The 15,570-nt window shown below is 38.8% G+C and overlaps 2 protein-coding genes across 2 annotated transcripts in view; one reads left to right on the forward strand and one right to left on the reverse strand.

Annotated features, from left to right (window-relative positions):
• The window catches only part of USP16 (ubiquitin specific peptidase 16), a 35,373-nt gene extending 24,936 nt beyond the window's left edge, over positions 1-10,437 (forward strand). The window contains exons 13-17 of the mRNA XM_007943511.2: positions 3,163-3,826; positions 5,033-5,127; positions 6,621-6,707; positions 10,058-10,214; positions 10,313-10,437. Of these exons, the coding sequence (XP_007941702.1) occupies positions 3,163-3,826; positions 5,033-5,127; positions 6,621-6,707; positions 10,058-10,214; positions 10,313-10,437 (1,128 nt within the window). The remainder of the gene's footprint in view (positions 1-3,162; positions 3,827-5,032; positions 5,128-6,620; positions 6,708-10,057; positions 10,215-10,312) is intronic.
• Positions 10,438-11,974: 1,537 nt separating this feature from the next.
• CCT8 (chaperonin containing TCP1 subunit 8) overlaps positions 11,975-15,570 on the reverse strand; it is an 18,425-nt gene continuing 14,829 nt past the window's right edge. The window contains exon 15 of the mRNA XM_007943513.2: positions 11,975-12,052. Coding sequence (XP_007941704.1) covers positions 11,975-12,052 — 78 coding nt within the window. The remainder of the gene's footprint in view (positions 12,053-15,570) is intronic.

Genomic DNA, 15,570 nt, shown 5'->3' on the forward strand with positions numbered 1-15,570 from the left:
GCCATAGTAGGAGGTGGAACAATGTTTTGTGTAGTATGTTATGCCAATTGAGCTTGATGTCCTCTGCGACTATGGTCCTGAGCCTGCAGGTTCAACTACTCGGTCCCTCTGGGTAGCTGGCTGTGACCAAGCAGTGACTGCAACCCTTCCCCTTGTCAGCTCCACTATATACCTGGGAATTCAGATCATATACATAAAGTTATAGGACCACTGTCTGCCAACCCTATACATGTTCTTGGGTACACTCCCCACTTCATAGACATACCTAATAGTTCAGCCTGTCCACCCATCTATCGACCCATATACATACCCATGTCTGCCTTCACTGACCATGCCGTACTATATGTGCAAAAGGGTTCATCTTTGTTGTCTTTATTTTCATGTACCTCTTTCTGTTCCTCAATGCCACTATATTGATCATAGAGTTTTAATTTGCATTTATTTTAACATAAATGAGGTTAAGCATATTGTTTACTTTTAAGAGCCATTTGTATTTCCTTTTCTATGGTCAGTTTTCTCAGGTCCTATTTCCCATTTTCCTTTTGGATGCTACTGTTTTTAAGTGAAATACATCAGAAAATGTTTGTATCCCTTATGCTGCCCTTTAGCCTTCTTCAGAATGTTAACCCCTTGGTGCTTTAGGCATTCTACATTCTTGTAAGAAGAATCTCTTTTTTTTTTTTGAACATTTTGTTATGGGTTGGATGGATGTTTACAGAGCACATTAGTTTCTCATTCAGCACTTCTAGACTGTGTTTGTAGTCCTGTCAATGTAGCAGCATTCTTCCCAACTCCTCCCTAGTTTCCCTGTTTCTATTTATCCTTTTTTCTCACCCGTTCCTGCCTTCTGAACTTTGCTTTTGGGTAAATACTGCCCTTTTGGTCTTATATGGTTTATTATTTCTGAGGTGTACATTTCTCATGGGTGTTACTATTCACTTTATAGGCCTTTTGTTTGGCTGAAAGGTGATCCCTGGGTATTTCAGTTCCAGTTTTGAAGGGTGTCTAAGGACCTTAGCCTTGGGGATTCTTTATAATTTTGAATTTGGTCTACATTTTGGTCACACACTATCCAGAACTTTCTGTCGTGTACCCAGTCAGAATTCTTGGTAGTAGCCTGGCACCATCTGGTTCTTCTGTTCTCATGCTATCCAGTTGAGGCTGTGGTTCATGTGGTCCATTAGTCCTTTGGATGAGTTGTTTCCTTGCATCTTTGATTTTCTTCACTCTTCTTTGCTCCAGATTGTGAGGGAGTAAGATTGCTGTTCACAAACTTTCAAGACCCCAGTGGCCTACTTGCCAAAGCAGAATGTAGAACATTGTTGCTAAAGGGGCAGGGAAGTGGCATCTTTTGACCTCCTCTAACTACACAAGAGGAAGACAGAATCACCATCAGCAGCCGAAGGCCTGTTCCTAGGAGGCCAGACATGCTGCCACCCTCCAGCCTTTTTACTAACCTTGGCATCAACCATCCCTCCCACGGCACCCACCACCTCTTTGCTGGGTTCGATAATTGGCTGCAGTGGCCACACACAACTCACAGATCATGGTGTTTATTAGGGAAGCAATAGGCTAAAATTCAAGTTCAAGAACACACTCAGGATACAGTTCATTGATCAGGACAGTCTCCCCTTTGCTGTGCCTTTAGACACACCTCTCTGGTCTTTGGCCTCTCAGCCTGGCCTCTGCCTCTGTGGACCAGGTAAGCCAGCTGCTCTGTCCTGGGCCTCTTGGTACCACTGCTGCTGTCTCTCAGCCAGGTTGCTGTCTCATCTGGGCGTCTCTCTCAGCCAGCAGTGAGATTCTCTCTGCCTCTAAAAGGGATCATTTCAAGCCTGGCAGAGTGGCAAAACTAACCAATTCCAACATCAGAGTTCTGCACACCTGAGAGAGAGCGAACTTTCTCAGAAGATTACTTTGTACTACACCAAAAGAAATACCCAGGTAGCTGACTTCAACAATCAGGAGTTTAACAGCAGATACTCAGTTGCTCATGGCAAATTCCACCAGAGTTTATTGCCAGTCTCATAAGAAATTACTACCACCAGCTGCCCTGCCAAGTTGACATATATTTGCATGGTACCACCCAGTAATCCATGAGTTACAAAGACTATGGCTAGAAAAGCCCTAACATGTAATTCACTACATTACAACTGTCTTTTTTTTAACAAACAAACAAACAACTGCTTATGATGATTTGGGTGAAAGTTTACAAAGCAAATTGGTTTTCCATTCAGCACTTTATACACACTTTGTCACATTGACTGCAATCCCCATAATGTACCAGCATTCTTCCCACTTCCTCCCTGTGTTTACTGTTCCCATTCATCCTTTTTCCCTATCCCTTCCTGCCTTCTGAGCTTTATCCCTGGGCACATGCTGCCCATCTAACCTCATATGATAAGTTGTTCTAAGGATTGTGTTCCTCCTTGGTGTTACTGTTCACCTTATGAGCCTGCCTGTTGTTTGGCTGAAAGTTGAGCCACAAGGATGAATTCATTTCAAGGCTCAAATAGTCATGGGGGAACAACAAAAATATTGAGGAACTGCCTCTTTGCATCTACTTGGAAAAGGGCTGTGAAGTGGCAATGAAGGTGATTTTTGAGAAGCATGTTGTTTATATTGTTCTCTATCCATGAGGCTTCCTTCCTAACTTTTGGCCATTTCTTTCCTAGAATGTTCTCTCCATGTCTCTGTCCAAACCAGTCCTGTACTTGTATATCCTTGAATTTTCAATCCATTTTTTAATCTCAGTAAAACCTTGACCTACTAATTTCACTTCAGATTGGTACATCTCTTCCTGTAGCATGTGTGGTCATACCTACCACAGTTTAACACTTGGTTGCTTCATTTTCTAGTCTTTGTACTCAGCTTAGATATGCTTCTCTTAGAGCACAGACCATATCTTGCACCTGCTTATCTGCCTCCATTTGGCAGTTTTAAATAGTTGGTGATGGTTTACTTTTGCTTTCAATTAAAGAACTTTCCTCCATAATTTATTTGGCCCATGATAGTAAAGGAATTTTAAGATCAAAATTCTGTGGTTAGACTCTCCCTGACTGAGTTACTATTTTTTAGATTGAGGAGCAACAAAACCTGATGTGGTACACATGTTCACTCTTTTTTTGTTTTTTAAAAAAGTGTTTTATACTCTTTACACAGAACCAACGAAGGCAGCAAAAAATCCAAGGAAAAGTTCTTCTTTTAAGTGATATTTGTACCATTGACCATCCTGAAAATAATGAATGTGATGCTGAAGCATCACTTCAGGACAAAACAGATGTTAAATCCAATGATACCTCACCAAAGGAAGTTACTGATAAAGAAAATTGTGTTAATCAAAAAGATTTGAATGGCCAAGAGAAAATGATAGAAAATGTAACTGACAATCAAAAATCCACAGAGGAAGTAGATGTGAAAAATGTCAACCTAGATAATGATCTGGAGGTTTTGGCATCTTCTCCCACTGAATATACTGAGAATTTAAATGGTGTCTACATGAAGGAAGGGAGCAATGGAGAAGTGGACATTTCCAGTGGTTTTAAAAACCTTAACTTGAACGCTGATCTTCAACCTGAGGAAATAAGTATAGAAATTCTGAATGACAGTCATACTCCTGGGACAAATATCTATGAGGTTATAAATGAAGATCCAGAAACTGCTTTCTGTACTCTTGCCAACAGGGAAGCTTTCAGTACTAATGAGTGGTCAATCGAGCATTGTTTATATCAGTTTACCCGTAATGAGAAACTTCAAGATGCAAATAAACTGCTTTGTGAAGTATGCACACGGAGACAGTGTAATAGACCAAAGGCAAATATAAAAGGTATTTAGGTTTTTCTACTTTAAGTAAAACTAATATGCAGAGTACATTTTGCACTGCATCAGAGTCACTGCATAGGAGTACTCCTATTGTATTAGTATTTAGATGGCATCAATAAATGCCCTCTGCTATATGGATATTTTGATGGAAGCATGGATGAAACAGAACTGTGTTGTTGTTATGTGCCGTCGAGTCGACCCCGACTCATAGCGACCCCTCCTTGGTTTGCCGGGGCAGTATCACTACGGAAGTAGATTGCCCAGTCTTCCTTCCAAGGAGTGGCTGGTGGGTTTGAACCGTCAGCCTTCTGGTTAGCAGTCAAGTGCCTTAGGCACTGTACTGGCTCGTATATTATAGCCTCCCGGTAGCGGTTAAAGTGGAATCGTTTATTTCCCCAACACCTCCCCCCTGTGGGTAAATCATCCCATTGGAATGCTGTCACACAGTATCCTGGCAGATAGTGCCTCTTTCTTGGCATTAGCAATTCTTTTAGCATTTATGATGCTCTCATCTAACTGATACCCAGGAACCCACTCTTTAATTGATGAGTGTATTAACGTGATGCTGTGTGTGATATACTGGGAAGACAGTGCTTTCTTGTAATCTCCTTCAAATATGGAACAGAAAAACATACACAGCCTTCCTCCCACCTTTTCTTGACTTTGGGTAATGGGATTGCGGCAGCGGGGGGGGGCACTTCCAGAGGATTCAACTAGAATTGTTGAAATGTCTTCAGTCTAGCTTTTAATTTATTTACATTAGATACAAAAACTAAGTTGTATTGATTTTACAGCAATTCTTTAAAAATCCTTTAGAGCACGTGTTGGCAATCCACAGCCCACAGGCCAAGTCCAACCTGCTGCCTGTTACTGTATGGTCTGCGAGCTAACAATGGTTTTTACATGTGAACATTTACAACTGATTTCATAGTAGGGAACACTTAACTTTGAACTTCAATTAAGTGAGATGTTATCCCCTCAAAAAAATGCTACTGTTTTCTTTAGTAAGCTTCTATTATAAAAATTATATTCAACTATTATTTTATTTTAAATTTCATCAATAAAAATTTGTGGAAATTTTTTTCTGGCCCTTTATAGAAAATGTTTGCTGATCCTTGATTTGGAGGTCTGAAATGACTTTGCAGCACATGTAAATGTTTTAGAGGTCTAAAAAGATTTTCATAGTGCTAAAATGTCTTTGTTTCTTTAGGTGAAAGGAAACATGTTTACACCAATGCCAAAAAGCAGATGCTGATTTCTCTTGCTCCTCCTGTTCTTACTCTTCATTTGAAGAGATTTCAGCAGGTACTCCTCATTTGTCTCTTACTCAAAATTTTTTTAAACATGTGTCTTACTTTGCTAGTGCTATTATAATGGAAACATCACAAGCAGTTAAGTTTAAGGAACAGAAATTTGTTTTCTCACAATTCTGGAGGCTAAAAGTTAAAATCAGGGTCTAGGCTATGTTGATTCCTTGCTTGTTGGTACCTTTGGACTTTCCTTGGTTCTTGGTGATCCTCATGTGGCATCTATGTGCTCACCCTTGTGTCTTTTCTGATCTTTTTATAACTCGGACATGATTAGGTTTAGGACACAACCTACAATGATATGGCCTCAATAATACAAAGAAAATCTTATTCCCAAATGGGGTTACATCCACAGGTATGTTAGGATTCTAGCACATATTTTAGGGGGACACAATTCAGTCCATAAAGATATGTAGCACCTATGTTATTTGTTACCAACTCAACATATTACTGGATTTCTTTGGTTTTGTGTTATTTCTCAATGCTGGTAACAAGGAGGTGAAAAAAAAAAAATCAGACTCACTGCTGTCGAGTCGGATCTGACTCATAGCGACCCCTCCTTGGGTTTCCAAGGGTGTATTACTACAGAAGTCGATTGCCCAATCTTCCTTCCGAGGAGTGGCTGGTGAGTTTGAACTGCCAGCCTCCTGGTTAGCAGTCAAATGCCTTGGCACTACACCACCACAAGGAGGTAGGAAAGTAAAAAAATATGAGTAAGAAATACTTGATGAAGATACACAAGCTGGTGGAGCATTTAGGCACAATCTTTACTCAGTTTTACTAGAATTCATGTTGCTCTTTTTAGTAACGTTAGCATTTTATTCTAATGTTATTATCGGGTTACTGAAAAAAAAAAAAAGGCCATTTAAATTGTATCTTAAATTGCTGAAAAATGGTGACTATAAACTCTCATGCTCTTAGGCACCATAGTGATGTTTTTCCTACTGTTTTATGTGTGGTTTCTTATTTTTATTGATCTTGTAATTTCATCATTTTGATGACCCCATCTTTTCTAGAAAGGGTTAGCTGTAAACAGTACAACTTTCAAATTCAATTCCAAATTCCAAAACTATCTACAGGATGTTCAGAATGTTTTCCTATGGTTGGTTATAAAGTTGACTAATTGGGTCTGTCTGAAAAATTCATTAAGCTTGGGTAGAGTGTGAGATTGAGATGGTGTGCTTCACAGAAAAGTAGTGTTATTGATAAGTTTTAAACACTCAGAACATCTGGTCTAATGTGTCTTCTCTGGATGGCTAAGGCTGCTTCCACCATGGGAGGAGCTTTCTTAGTATGTTGGGGGTGTGCGTGTGTGTGTACCTGCATTTAGCATATGCAAACCAACTGAGCATGAACTAGTGGTTAGAAAGATTTCCTAAGAAGATTGAACTAGGGCTGAATGTTGACATTCTTTATGGCAGTGGGGAGGAACTGCTATTTACTTACTATGTACAGCTTTTTCAGAACTCAATCTTTTTTTTTTTTTTTTAGGCTGGTTTTAACCTACGCAAAGTTAACAAACATGTAACATTCCCGGAAATCTTAGATTTGGCTCCTTTTTGCACCCTTAAATGTAAGGTAGGTGAAAGTGGTTTTTATTCAGAAAATTCTTTTAAAAATCGATTTTTAAATTAAAATAGGCAAAAAATGTACACCCCCCCATTTTTTTTCTCCAGATGTTCCACTAGCAGCCTAGATAAACATGAACTTGATGAGGATTACAAAGAGTGGGTCTTTTGATCTTTGTATTTTTATGTTTCAAGGTTTAGATGAGTCATTTTGAACAAGGCTTTTACTCAGGTCAGCAAACATTTTTTGAACCCTAATTATTATGGCAGGCATTGTCTTGGGAGCTGAGAGGCACAAAACATGTAAATGGATAATTTCAGCTTAATATGGTAAGTGTCAAAATCAGTATACACAAACCAAGGATGATATGCACCTAATCCATCATATTGGTGGTTCAGGGAAGGCTGTTATGTAGACCAAACCTCAAGTAACAATTAAAGGACGAGGAAGAGTTAGTGTGATGAATCAAGATGAAGTGAGTTGTCCAGGCAGAAAGAACAACAGGAGCAAAGGCATATCAGCATAAAACAGCATAATGTGTATCAGGAACTGTTCATATAAGCAGTTTCAAAGTTTACAGGACCCCTGGTGGCATAATGATTAAGCACTTCACTACTAACCATAAGGGTGGTTTGAACCCTGCCAGTGGCCCTGTGGAGAATCCCGTAAAAATGACAGCCTAGAAAACTCTATGGGGTAGTTTTACTCTGTGAAATGGAGTTACTCAAAGTCAAAAATCGCCTCAAAGACATCTAACAGCAGAGGCTTACAGTACAGGGTATAGGGACTAACGGGAAGTGAAGCTAGGGAAGTGAGACAGGAATGAAGTTTTGGAGGGCTATTAATGGTGAGGATCTTGGGCTTTATTAGGTATGCACTGGAGAGCCACTGAAGAGCTTAAAACAGTGATATGACATGGTCAGATTGGTATATTACATAGGTTACTCACTGAAGTAAGGAGGCTGAGCTTTTGGAGGGAAAGAGAAGACAGGGAGACTGGTTAGGAGGCTGTTGAATTAGTTCAGTTCACAGATGAGGGCTTAAATTGGGGCAGTCAGAAAAGGGATGGAGAGGAGGAGATTCCAAGGGGAAGCTCTGGTGGCACAGTACCTAAGGCATTTGACTGCTAACTAGAAGGTTGGCAGTTCAAACCCAGCAGCCACAGCATGGAACAAAGACTGGGCAATCTACTTCCATATAGATTTACCACCTTGGAAACCCAAAGGTGGCTTTGAGTTGGAATGGATTCGATGGCAGTGATTTTTTTTTTTTTGGTTTATGATTGATTGGCTCTGGAAGGTGAGGCAGAGACCTTTAGGTGGATGCTTAGTGTGATAGAGAAAAAGGAGTTGGGGATGACTCCTGGGGCCTTGCTTCAGTGGCTAGGCAGATGAGAAGGTCATAAATTGATAGAGAATACAGGAATAAGAAATGATTGTGAGGTAGGAAAAGGATAGTAAGTTTGACTCAGGATACATTGAATTTAAGTTATCTTTGTAATATTCATGGGGTTATATCTAGAAAGCAATTGGATGCACAAGTCTGAGGAATAGGGCAGAGAGGTTAAGGTTGGAGATAAAGATGAGGAAATCAATACATGCTGTTAGGTGCTGGTGAATCAGTTCCAACTTACTGCCTGGTCCTGTACCCTTCTATGCTTGAGCCCACCATTGCAGCCAGTGTCGGCAATCCATCTCACTGGGAGTCTTCCTCTTTCTCACTGACCCTCTACATTACCAAACATGATAACCTTACCTTCTCCAGTGGCTGGACCCTTCCGATAACATGACCAAAGTACCTAAGATGAAGTCTGGCCATCCTTGCTTCTAAGAAATATTCCAGCTGTACTTTCGAAACAGATTTGTTCTTGCTTCTTAGAGTCCATCGTATTTTTGCTATTCTGTGCCAACACAATTCAAATGCATCAGTTCTTCTGCAGTTTTTCTTATTCGTTGTCCAGCTTTCACATGCATATAAGGCTTGGGTCAGGCACATCTTAGTCTTCAAAATGACATCTTTGTTCTCTAACATTTTAAAGAGGTCTGTTGAAGCAAATTTGTCCAATGTGATTGTTAAATCATCTGATTTCTTGACTGCTGCTTCCATGTGTGTGGATTGTGGATCCAAGTAAAATGAAATCCCTGACTACTTCAGTCTTTTCTTCATTTATCATGAGGTTGCTTATTGGTCCAGTAGTGAGGACTGTTGTTTTATTTTCAGGTGTAATCTATACTAAAGGTTGTAGTGTTTGATCTTCATCAGTAACTGTTTCAAGTCTTTTTCACTTTGTTTTGGTTATCTTCTGCCGTTCTGACAGGAATATACCACAAATGGGAAGGCTTTATCTAACAGTTTATTCTCTTACAGTTTTGGAAGCTAGAAGTCCAAGTTCAAAGTGCCAGGCTCTAGGGGCTGAGTGAAAGCCCTTCAACCTTGGGCTTCAGCTCTCTTGCTCCTGGCCCACTGAAGCTAAAGGCATCTCTTCACTCACACAGCTTCACTCACACAGCTGCTAGGTGCTGAGGCTGACAAACCCAAGGTTGACAAGTTAAAAGGCACAGACCTGATACTACCAAACCATACAGCAGGCCTTTGATTCAAGTCCATTGAAAGTCCCATGATCAGTAGAACATGGCTGCTGAATGAAGACATGGCTATATGCAGGGTCCAAGTGTGCCAAAAAACTATAAACCATTCCTAAAGCCTCTCCTTATATATGGGAAACAGACCACATCCCTAAAGTAGCTACTCAGCTGCTTGTGGTAGATCCCACCATGAAACTGACTGCCAGTTTCATCATGGGGAATAACTACTACCAGCTGCCCAGCCACTCAAAATCAGGCCCAGCCAAGTTGACACAGAACCTTAACTATCACAGAAGTCACGGTAAATTTTTTAAGAACAGTGTTGGAAACTTCACTGGGTTGAGAAATCCATCAGAATATTGGAGAAGGAGTATGTAAGATATGTTATGAACTTTGGGTAAAAGGGAAAAAGTGATAGATCAAGGACAGGGATGTGGAGGCATTTAGGAATGGATCCCAAAGTTCCTAAAGGAACTATGGCAATTCAATTTTTTTTAGCATCTGGGTCAGGTGATAAGGATTACAAATGGCCTCAGCTTTATGGTTCTTCCAACAGGGAAATGGTGGTGGCAACTTCTAATAAAAACCTAAGTGAAATACAAATAGGCTGAGAATGGGAGGTAGGGAGAAAATAGTTAAAATCTGAAGACTCATGAATTATTTCTGAATTCTCAAAGTGAATAGTTGAAAATTCTCCTGCCAGTGAGATGTATCATTGGGACTAGAGTTAACATTTTTTAATTTAAGTTTTTTTTTTTTATTTTATTTTTGAAGAATGTCACCGAAGAAAATACAAGGATATTATATTCCTTATATGGAGTCGTTGAACACAGTGGCACTATGAGATCTGGACATTATACTGCCTATGCTAAGGCAAGAAGTGCAAATAGTCATCTCTCTAATCTTGTTCTCCACAGTGATATTCCACAAGGTAAGAGGTCTTGAAAAATTCAGGCATTATAGCAAAACCATAAAATAATGCATTTGAATCTTCCCATTTGTTTTTAATTTCACATTTCCTCTTGACAGATTCTGAAATGGAATCAACTAAAGGGCAGTGGTTTCACATCAGCGATACACATGTGCAAGCTGTGCCTACAACTAAAGTTCTAAACTCACAAGCATACCTCCTATTTTATGAAAGAATACTGTAAGAATTTCAAAAAGTGCTTTCTCCAGAAACACGTTTATGGCTTTTATAATCGCTGTAATAATAATTAATAATAAAGTAACTAAGTGTATGCCAGAAGAAATCATGTTTATTGAAATACTGAAGGGAAAATACCTAAAAATTTACAATGGTTTTGTATTGTTATAGTGGTTTTTATCCATTTCTAGTTTCTGGAAAGGAAACTGTGCATTAGTTAAATCCTGTGTGTTAATGTGTGGTGGGTCAAAACACATCAATAAACTGACTTACTCCAGAAACTTGTTTTATTACTTAGAAGAGTTTAAGGTGTACTGATTTATTCTACCAGGTCACTATTTTTTAGAAAATGTTTCAAACCAGCTAACGAAACTTTAGTATAAGTGTGTTATTATAAGCACAGATGATATTTGATGTTGGCAGGCAGTAGGTAATTGAAAGAAACATTTATTTAGTCCTTCTGATGCCATGGAGTATGAATAACTAGGATGCAGGGCTAGCTCTGCATTTGACTGTGTGGTGGCACTGAGCCAAGGTAGAAAATTGTGACACAAACTGAATTAGCCTCATTCCTGGGACTGTAAGTAACTGGGGTCCAGGGTCCCCTTAATGCCAGCATGCCAGAGAATCCCATGTGCTGTGTTGCTAATTCTTTTTTACCAAAATTAGCCAGTGTTTCAGTTGCATGCAACTCAAAATAAAGGACATCAAACATGTCTAAACTTCATAGAAGGTGCTATATTAGGATTTCTTTGATATCATCTTAATGAACCCTTCTTGCTAGTACAGTCCTGGGAGAGATCCATTACCCCTAACACCTTGTTGAGTTAATCCAAGACCTCGTCATATTTATACCTCAAAAATTCCTTTAAAGAGAGTATCCAAAACAAAATTTCAGTGCTACTCAGGAATCTTATCAAACCAATACATATAATAGTAAGTCTTACATAAACCAAACCCACTGCCATCGAGTCGCTTATGACTCATACTGACCTCTATTGGGCTTCCTAGGTGGGAAATCTTTGCATAAGTAGATTCCCCATCTTCCTTCTGCAGAGTGGCTGGTGGGTTTGAACTGCCAACTTGTGTTAGCAGTCAAATGCCTTAGGCAGTATGCCACCAGAGCTCTTAAAGTCTTACATAAAGTATTATCTGACTGTTTATAATTTTCTTTGTCTTTTCAACAGTCTTTAAGAAAAAACAGGCTCTACTTAATAAAACTGACTTAATTTTGTAAGTCAGGAAATACATTTTGTTTTATCACAAGCATTTATCATTCTCCTGTTAATCACACAACTTAATACTGTGGCCTCAAGCTATCTCTAGCTCGTAGCACACACTTACATGAAATAGACGTTTATGATATTTTCATTTAGATCCAATAAACAGTGGTCATCAGACAATGTGGCTTAGATAGTAGCAACACATTTATTATACCATCCAGCTAAGGATATAAACACAAAGAACTTAAAGAAAGTAAGAAAACATCGGGCAATTCCTAGAATAATTTTTATAAATATAACCTTCACCTACAATAAAGCTCTTCAATCATTTTGGTCATCATCCCAGTCTTTCTTCCCACTTGGAGGCTTTGGACCACCAGCTGGTTTTGCCATGATAATCTAAAGAACAAAACAAACAAAAAAGCGCTTGTAAACTCAACCTTTAGAAAGAAGAGAAAAAAACATAGTTAATTAGCCTGATTTAAGATGAAGCAATCATTTCAATATAAGCAATCACTTATATGCTACATATGAAACACTGTTGCAGACCTTTAGGATTTCTTGATAAAAATTAAACTAAACTTGGAGCATGCTGAGTTTCTGCTTCCCTGGACTGTAACAGTGACAAAATCCACACACATCATTGAAGGGCATTCCAAGACACACAGTTCAATAACTCAGTAAGCTGAATGCGAAAAATGTCTGAATGCATCACGTCTAGAAATGAGTTTGGAACCTGATTTGTTATTTATATATGAGCTACATTTCACCAATCATCTTTATCCCATTTTACTTGCGGTTTAAGAGCTTTAGGTCTACCTGCCAGTTTTGCCATTGTAATTTAAAAACAGTTGATACATAAGTATATACATAAATATTAAGTTCAACACTAAAATTTTCTATCACCTGCAAGTGAAGACCATTCAAGTAGCAGGAAGTGTTCATGAAAGTCTAAGTTTCTAGTTCTTTGGTAACTTAGTCTGTTTAAAATGTGCTAACCCAGCCTTTTCAAAATACAACCATTTAGTATTTTTAAAGGAGTTATGTTTTTTTTTTAGTTTTAACTTATGGTAACAGCTTTGGGCTCAATTAATTTGGTAGAAGCTAAATTAAACTAAATTAATTGGCTTTCCTCATACAACTTCTCTGAACCCCTAATATATAGTCTAGATGTTCAAATTGGGATGATAAAATTCATCCCTTCCCAAAATTTATGTGAGACAGGATCTTTAATTGCATGTGACATCAATTCCTGGCTTGTTATTTCAAGGAACATGGATTGTAAAACATCTTCACTACCACCTTCAATATTACATATTTTTAAAGAAGCTTCTATAATTAGGTGGCAACTAACAACATAATTAAGACTCTAAACCTGAAATTCTTGGAATAACATTTTTACTGAAATAAGCTCAGATTTAATTAAAGACAGTTAAGTATAATTTTAGAACATAAATGTATCTTGACATAGAAAAGTCATACAGTAGTTCTTAAGCTTCAGTGGGCATCATAATCACTTGGAGGGCTTATTAAAACAGACTACTATGCCTCTCTCCGGGAGCTCTGGTTGCATACTGCCTAAGGCATTTGAGTGCTAACCAGAAGGCTGGTGGTTCAAACCCACCAGCCACTCCTCGGAAGGAAGCCTGGGCAATCTACTTCCATAGTGATAATTGCCTCAGAAACCCAAGGAGGGGATGCTATGAGTTGGATCTGAGTCAACAGCAGTGAGTTTGGTTTTTGGTTTATGACTCCCTACGGAGCGTCTAATTCAGTGGGTCTGGATGGGACTGAGAATTTTTAACAAGTTCTCAGGTAACGGTGATGATGATATGAGGACATTTTGAGAACCAGTGAAACAGACATTTAAAGAAAGATTAATCCAGCCCGTATAATGCTACCCGAAATTTAGTTTGCCACTCTCTTTGCAGAATATATCTATTGCGCAAAATTAGGTACAAGCGGTTTGTAAAGTAGTAAAAGTTATAGTAACAAAACTATTTTGGTTACCTAGTGCCACTCTAACAAGAATATACCACAAATGGGATGGCCTTAACAAACAGAAGTTTATTCTCTTACAGTTTGGAGGCTTTAAGCCCAAGTTCAAAGTGCCAAGTTCTAGGGGCTGGGTGAAAGCCACTCAACCTTGGGGTCCAGTTCTGCCTCCTGCTCCTGGCCCAATGGGAGCTAGAGGCATTTTTTCCACTCAGACAGCTGCTGGCTGCTGAGGCTGAGAAGCCAAGGTTGACAAGTAAAAAGGCACAGTCCCAATGTTAACAAACCACAAGGCAGGTCATTAATTCAAGTACACTGTAAGTCCTGAGGTCAGCAGAGCATGGCAGGCTGCTGAGCAATGGCAAGGCTACAAGCAGGGTGTCTAAGCATGCCACATGCTAGAGACCATTCTCAAAGCTACTGCTTGTATATGGGAAGCAGACCACAGACCCAAAGCAGCTACTTAGCTGCTTGTGGTAGATCCCACCATGGAGCTGATTGCCAGTCTCATTATGGGGAGTAACTACCACGAGCTGCCCAGCCATTCAACCAGGCCCAGCCAAGTTGACACACAAACATAACCACCACACTGGTTAATATACTGAGATGGCTTTTTCAGTAATATTTCCTGTAGAGTGCAAAAACCAGGGGGATCTATCAACAACTTCCCCCTTCTATAAAAATAAATCACAAATTTGCTTCTTTATACAAAATTTGAGATGTTCCTTTGTAACCAAGGCCTACAACTCTGACACCGAATAACAAACATTCAAAGAGTTCCCCAGTTAAAGTACTTCCACATAATAGTTTCTGCTTACCTTGTGCTTCAGTCTATTTAGCTACTCTTCTTCCCTTCTATTTTTGGTCCCCCTTTCTATTCTTAAGGTGCCCTGGTGGCACAGTGACTTAAGGCATTTGGCCACTGAAGGTCGGTGGCTGAAACCCACCACCAGCTGCTCTGTGGGAGGAAGATGAGGCAATCTACTCTTGTAAAGATTTACAGCCTTGGGGTTGCTATGAGTCCATGGCAGTGGGTTTGATTTTTATTCTTAGCCACATACTTCTATGATTAACATTTCCTTAGGTTCTATTTTCTCTTTACTTAAAAACTCCAAAAATGTATTTGTCCACTGAAAACGTTTTTTTTTTTTTTTTAAACTACAAAACAGAAAAGCATCTTTTCTTATTCTGAGGAAATGGTTTAATTTATTCAGCCAAGCTCTACAACCACCTCTAATTATGAGGCATTCTATGACTGATAATTTGAAGATAAAATTATATTAAAAAGAAATTTATTCAAACTGAATAAAACTTTTTAAGTTCATCCATGTCTCCATTCTAACCAATACAGCGATAGAGCAACCCTATTAATAAATGGTAGCTGCACATCTAGCTTCCACTATTTCCAATGTAGAAGCTGGATGCCAGTTCCATTTTGCTTATCTTCAGTTATGAAAAACTTCCTCCTTATCCTTAGTTGAAATTTGCTTTGCTGTAATTACCACTGATGATTCTTATTACATCCTTACGATTAAGTTTAATATCCTTTCCAATAACTTCCACCTAGGACTTACTTCTCTCAAGATTAATTTGGCATGTTTTAATGAATTTATACCATGATCCTACCAATTACAATTTTCTAATAGTACTTATATAACTATAGGTTTTGTTTTCCCCTAGTTAGCAGTTTACGTTGGCTTTTTGATCCCTACAGATCCCTATGAGTATTATCTATTTAATTTCCTCTTGATTATCAAAGGGTTCTAAGGCAAAAAAAAAAAAAAAAGATATGAAAACTGGATCTGGATTGATACTAGATTGTTTTACTCATGCTAATTTAAACAAAAGGCTTCCTTCACTAGGGAGATCTTCATTTTAAATCAGTTAAAAATGTATCTAATATAATTTAAAGCTGTAATTCT

The sequence above is a fragment of the Orycteropus afer genome, unplaced genomic scaffold (assembly GCF_000298275.1).
Source record: "Orycteropus afer afer isolate SDZICR_OR568_19922 unplaced genomic scaffold, OryAfe1.0 scaffold00108, whole genome shotgun sequence".
In the NCBI taxonomy this organism is placed as follows: domain Eukaryota; kingdom Metazoa; phylum Chordata; class Mammalia; order Tubulidentata; family Orycteropodidae; genus Orycteropus; species Orycteropus afer.